Here is a 6,962-nt window from a genome sequence, read left to right as displayed (position 1 = left end):
TCAAATTATAAATTTCAAATTTTATAATTTAAAATTTAAAATTTTAATTTTTAAATTTTAAATATTCAAATTTTTAATTTTTAATTTTAAATATTCAAATTTTTAATTTTATATTTTAAATATTCAAATTTTAAATTTTATATTTTAAATTTCATAATTATTTTAAATTTTAAATTTAAATTTTAAAGTTTAAAATTTAAATATATTTTTAAAATTAAATTGCTTTTCAAACAGCTTTTCAAAATTTTTAATTTGCCAAACAGCTTTTTAAAATCACTTCAGAAAAATCACTTTTATCTAAATTCCGCCAAACGCTCTATAGCTTTTAAGCAAAATCACTTTTCCAAACTAAAATCATTTTTTCAGAAGTTAGGCCAAACAGACCCATAATAATTGATGAATTATAATCTTTGCCCATGATCATTCTTTCCAATTCCATGTACGTTTAGTCGATCTGATCTCTGATGTACACGTGGAAAAGGACGTTAAAGATTATTCTTAAACTGTTAGACTTAGCATTTCTTTTTTCTATTAAACTCTTGGATGATAGTGTTGATTACCGATCATGAGAATCAGCATATGTTAGTTATGGTCTCTCCCTCTCCAAAAACAAAAAAAAAAAAAGTTTGATAATGTTATCAGCTTGAAATCTGTAGCTGCAGGAAAAATTAATTCTGTTCCAATTTTTCTTTTAAATCCACAGAACATGCTCTCTCTATCTCTTTCTCGGTTTGTGATCATTAATTTGCTCCACCATCTACCTCTCATATTTTTTTTCTCAAGGGAGATTTAGAAAAAAAAAAAAAAAAAACTCAACAAGAGGTCAAATTCATTAATGTCGTTTGAATAATCAACCTGATTCCAAATTCATTGCACCTTGTCTCCACTTTCACTCTGAACAAATTAAACTTCGTGCTTCTTACTAGCTCAAAAGTTCAACAATTGAAAGTTGTTTCCCATTATATATTCATGCTCCTCCCTCTACCCTCTTTTCCTAATTATATATTTTACTCTCACAAAAAAGTAGAGGGTTATTTTCATACACGTTCCTGCAGAGGCATCAAATAGCAAGTATATTCCTATAAACTTAAGTTATTAAATTTATCTTTTTAAAAATTTTCTAATTTAAAAATATATTTCTCTAAAAGTTTTGGTTTGTTCATATATATCTTTATCGTTGGATTCACCGTTAGTTTTTTAATAGTATGTGCATAAAATGACTATTTTGTCCTTATAAATTTATTCTTAATTATAAAAAGCTGCCTTTTTTTCTCTCGCTTTTTTTGATTTTGCTGGGGCACGTGGAAAAACCCGATTCGACGTTTCTGTTGCGAAATCCCAACAATCGATACCAGAACCACAGCAGTCAGTATCGGAGCGGGTTGCGGATTCACGAGATCCGATACCGGGGAGAGTACCGGATTCCCAACAGTCGCCACCATCGTAGGTCTTACTGTCACCATGAATAAAAAATAAAGGATGAGGAAGATGACGGGACTCAATATTATTAAAATACAAATTATATATATATAAAGGACAAAAAAGTTATTTTATCCTTGGTTAGTTTTTTTAATTTACAATTATTTAAATTTTATTAACAGAAAAATATATTTACAGACGAAAGAATTTTTAGAAAAAATAAATCTGATAATTTAAATTTTATAAAAATGTACTTATTAGTTGATATATGTTTATAAAGAGCCGTATACAATTATCTCAAAAGTAAATGTCATAGTTCCTCATAGCCAAGCCAACATACAACTGTACAAGCCCCTTCAATTCCAAAGGAAACTTCTCCCGTCACCTGGCCAAGGCGGAAAAGTTGTCCATGTTTGTTAATTTTGTCTATATTCTTATATTCTATTCCGAAAGCACTTGTCTCCACCTGCTTCTTCGCTTATATAAGTCCTCCTTCCTTCGTAGCCCATTTCCCTCACATGCCATCATCACCTTCAAAACCCAGAATCAAACCAAGTATATATACAACACCAATGGAAGTTGAAGTTGGAAGCAACACTAGTGCGCATAAGATTGGTTTCTCTCCATGGTGGTCAGGGTTGAGCTCTTTGGTTGAGAGGATGAAGGAGATGGCGGTGGGGTTGTCGAAGAAGGTAAAGAAGATCGTGAAGGACGATCCGAGGAGGGTAGCGCACTGTTTTAAAGTTGGTTTGGCGCTCACGATCGTGTCGATCTTCTACTATGTGACGCCGCTCTACGAAGGCTTAGGAGTGTCGACCATGTGGGCCGTGCTCACCGTCGTTGTTGTCATGGAATACACCGTCGGTACGTACGTTATACGGATTTCTATCATTCCAGAATATCCGTTGTAATTAATTCATTTCGTCGCTCCATATATACTATTTACTAAAGTTGTTTGAGAAAGTACAGGTAAAATATATTTCTAGTAAAAATTTTTTAGTAAATCTTTTGGTCCTTAAAAGCTTATTTTAGTTATATGTTGTAGAGAACTTCTACAAATCCTATTTAATCTTTGATATAAGATTAGCAACTTCTCGAGCTTTTTTTTCTTTTCAAATTAAAAGTTTTTCAAGCCACATGCATATTTGGCAAATAAATATATCAAAATTTAATGAGCTTGTAGATCCTAAAAATATTTTCCAAATTTTTTACTACTGCATTTGACTATATATATAATATAGTGAGAGATTCCTAAAAGAAATTTGTGAAAAATACTGGTGTTGCTTTAAAAACTTAATCAAATAATATTGCGCATTTGATTGGCCAAATATACCCTTAAACCCTTCGTTAAATTTATACTTCTCCATTAAAAAGACGCACTATGCATATCTCGTGCAATAGTTAGTAGAATCCAAATTATATAACACTACTAAGTAGATATGTTTTGCTCCTCAGGTGGAACACTAAGCAAGGGGCTAAACAGAGCATTCGCCACCCTACTCGCGGGCTCACTCGGCGTCGGCGCTCATCAAATCGCCGTTCTCTGCGGCGACAAAGGCGAGCCCATACTCCTTGGCCTCTTCGTCTTCACCATAGGTACGTATAATCTCATTCAACATATATACAAACGCCTGCATATATACCACAACTATACGTACATAAACCAATTCAAAATGCTTAACACGGCAATTAAATTGGTACAGCTGCGGGGGCTACATTCTCACGATTCATACCCGAGATAAAGGCACGATACGATTACGGCGTGACGATATTTATACTCACGTTTAGTCTCGTGGCCGTGTCGAGCTACCGAGTTGAGGAATTGATACAAATGGCGCATCAGAGGGTTTCGACCATCGCCATCGGCGTCGCCACATGTCTCGGCACCACAGTTTTCGTGTTCCCTGTGTGGGCCGGAGAGGATCTCCATAAGCAAGTGGCAAACAACTTGGACAAGCTTGCCACCTTCCTCGAAGGTAAGGCTAGAAAAGATGCGAATTTTGAATTGATCTGTTACTTTATGCGGTATCTCTATATGTTGCCTTTGGAATAATTCTGTCACTCATCAGCAAGGAATTATGTCACAGTGCTCACATATATTTTCTAGTCAATCGGCGGAATCATCTCGTGCGTAAAATTATAATTTTGGTGCACAGTATTACAGCTGATGAACACCTATATATTATTGTATGTGGGCCCGTATGATGATAAGATTTATTAGTTAGTGGGGTTTGTCCTGTGACTCTGGCCCCCTGCAACGTTTTAATTTCAAATTTCACTTATATTATTCTTATTGGCACGCTAGGAAGGCAATTAGTTGGGTCTGATTCGAATCATGGTTTTTGATTAGTGGGCTCCTGGTTGCATTCAAACAATTGGCAAATATATATATGTACATAGAATCACACTACTACACTATTGATAGTATCAAGCGTCTGGTGCTATCAAATTTTTAGCTGTTGAGAATGAAATTAAGAATGTGCGGTGAGAATGATAATGATTTTCTAGAATTGAGTGGGTGGTTAGTTAAATAGTATAATCTAACGGATGAAAATGATCAGAAGGTAAATCTAACAGCAAAAAACTCAATAATATCAAAAACTTAGTACTATCGATAGTATAGTAGCTGAACTCTTTCTCTCTCTCCCTCTATATATATATATATATATATAAAAGTAGCTAGGCTATTATATTATTACGAGCACCAGTCATTGGTGCTATTAGATTTTCGACTCTTAGATAAAAGGATGCGTGATAACGATGATAGCGGTCCTCTAGAATTGAGAAGATGGTTGGTTTAATAATTATATGATCTAAAAGATAAAAATAGTTAAAAAAATAAATAAAGTAGCGAAAAATTTAGTAGCACCATGTGTATGATGCTATTATAAGCACCTCAGCCGGAATATCGATCGCAACGTACGTCATAACCAAAAAACTACAAACTACTGTTGCATCTGTGCTCTCCATATGCACGGTACATATACGAACCTCATCGTGTTCACTTTATCACTTAGGACCTTGTTTCAATCAAAAGGATTCTCCGGTTGAATAATATACTCAAGAGTATTATTCGAGTGCAATAAAGCCACTATAAAGTAGAGAGGGGAACTGGGGGGATCTTTCACTGATTAAAAGAGGATACGGACCAAGTATATATCCTTGCCTATTAAGGTGAGAGCAAGATAACGACCCTTATCCTAATGGATAACTCCATTATATCTAACTTTACATAAAAAAAGAAAATTTACAAAGACAGGCACTTCAAATATTTTCAAAGCTAGATATCATGAGGTGGTCGCCTCATCAACCCCCATTTATGCTTTGGAACATTCGATCAACGTGTCACGCGCGGTTTATTATGGTAGGTTAAAATGAGGAGTACTGATTCTAACTGCATCTATGTATAATTTGATGGGTCCAATGAAGTAACTTCATGGGCCATGACCTACAACATGGATTGGTTAATTTTGATTCAAGAAGCATATATATGATCGCTGTACAAATTACTATAGTGAGATGAGATTGCCATATTAAATCACATTGTGTGTCCGCGTGTATATATATATATATAGTAAGTACATGGAAAAGGCTTCATTTAATTAATTAATTTCCTTGCATTTCCCGTTCTACAGTTTATTGTAGGAGCTAATTTACAGTGATATATGCATTGGTTGCAGGATTGGAAGCAGAATGCTTCGGAGAAAAGGCTAGGTGCGAAAATTTGGAGTCCAAATCCTTCTTCCAAGTTTACAAAAGCGTCCTCAATTCGAAGCCCAGCGAGGATTCTTTGGTAATCTCGCGCTCAAACACTAGTCAATTTTACACGTTCTAATGCTTTTAGCAAATTTGTTATTTGAACATAACTATTTCTTCAACATCTCTTCCAAGAGGAAGTTGCTTTGAGTAGCTTTAAAGTACGAAGTTTAAGTTAGCATTGATCATGCTTCTTTTTACCGTAGCAAAACATACATTTTTTAAGGCATCTAGCTTTACTGTGTAATAAATTGTTATCTTTCTTTTTTGTTTATTTTGAATATGCAGTTTAATTTTGCAAAGTGGGAGCCTGGTCATGGGCAATTCGGATTCCGTCACCCGTGGAAGCAATACCAAAAGCTCGGAGCTCTCTCTCGTCAATGCGCTTCTGCCATGGACACACTTTCCTCCTACATCACCACCTTTCCAAAATCACAGGTATTCCACAAACCTAACCCAAATCCGAACCACATTAGTTGATTCGATTCGTATTACGAATCGACCCAATTACCCGATCCGACCCGATAATATGCATATTTTATTCTTGTATATAAATAATATATATACTTTTCAAATATTTGCAGGCGACAGCAACGGATGTGGAGCTCCGCTTGCAGATCCGAGCAGCGTGTGCGGAGATGAGCTCCGAATCCGCCAAGGCGCTGCGGGAGCTCTCCTCGGCGATCCGTACCATGACAGCGCCGGCCTCCGCTAATCGCCACGTGGCAGCATCCCTAGAGGCGGCGGCGAATCTACGGAGCGCTCTGTCGGAGGACGTGGCCCTGTCCGAGATCGTCCACCTGGCGATGATTTCGTCCCTCCTCGCCGAGTTGGTGTTGCGCACGGCCGGAATCGCCGGTTCGGTCGAGGAGCTGGCGCGGCTCGCCGGTCCACCGTTAAACCGGTGGACGTTGGGGAAAAACCGGCTCAAGTGGCTATTAATGTTGAGGACTAAGGACTAATAAAAGAAGCTATATAGTTNAACCGAACCGGCCCGCCGGTCCACCGTTAAACCGGTGGACGTTGGGGAAAAACCGGCTCAAGTGGCTATTAATGTTGAGGACTAAGGACTAATAAAAGAAGCTATATAGTTTGAGAACTTACTTTTCCTATAAAAAAGGAGCACTATTAATTTAATTATTAGTATTATGGAGGAACCACCGACTAAACGACTAAATGTCTGGAAATAGAAAATACCGCATGTATAATTAATGTGGGTACGTACACTGGAGTTGTGCACATAAATGATACTTATGAAACTTTTGTATGTTAAAGAAATTATTTTTTTGTGGATTCATGAAAGAAGTTATTATAGATAAATAAATTCCCTTGCAATAGCTTTATTTGCAAACTTGTCTAGCACTGTGCTCCTAAAAGTATCTTTCATTTCTTTATGTTTTTCTTTATATTCCTAATTAGGATAATCCATATCTTAATATACTTATTGTGACAAATGTGATATCTATATATATAATGCCGAAAATTAACCAATTTGATGTCACGCTTCAATTCAACTAGAAAAAATTAATATCTTCTTGCATAATAAAAGTTTTAAATATTCAAAAGTTCGGATAGGTGACGACCTACAAAAGAGAGGGGCCATGGGAGATCAGTTATGTATAATATGTGAGAATGAACCAGAGACAGTGGATCACAATCTTGAAAAATTGCAGAGGATTTTTTTTCCCTTTTTTTTATTAACTAAGGCTCTGTTGCCTCTTTTATATAGTGGAGTTCATTAAAGTAAATGAATAAAGTAGAAAACTGGCCATTTTTCTTTTAAAAGA

The 6,962-nt window shown here is 35.9% G+C and overlaps 1 protein-coding gene across 1 annotated transcript; it reads left to right on the top strand.

The window, feature by feature from the left end:
• On the top strand, positions 1,923–6,475 carry LOC109723367 (aluminum-activated malate transporter 1-like). Its single transcript, XM_020251704.1, has 7 exons — positions 1,923–2,283; positions 2,875–3,015; positions 3,123–3,395; positions 5,100–5,212; positions 5,464–5,613; positions 5,760–6,150; positions 6,263–6,475. The coding sequence occupies exons 1-6, from the start codon at positions 1,938–1,940 to the stop codon at positions 6,135–6,137; spliced, it is 1,401 nt and encodes a 466-aa protein (XP_020107293.1). The 5' UTR covers positions 1,923–1,937; the 3' UTR covers positions 6,138–6,150; positions 6,263–6,475.

Source organism: Ananas comosus, linkage group 17 (genome assembly GCF_001540865.1).
Source record: "Ananas comosus cultivar F153 linkage group 17, ASM154086v1, whole genome shotgun sequence".
In the NCBI taxonomy this organism is placed as follows: domain Eukaryota; kingdom Viridiplantae; phylum Streptophyta; class Magnoliopsida; order Poales; family Bromeliaceae; genus Ananas; species Ananas comosus.
Note: the sequence above shows the minus strand (reverse complement) of the source record. Positions and strands in the feature narration are given on the sequence as shown.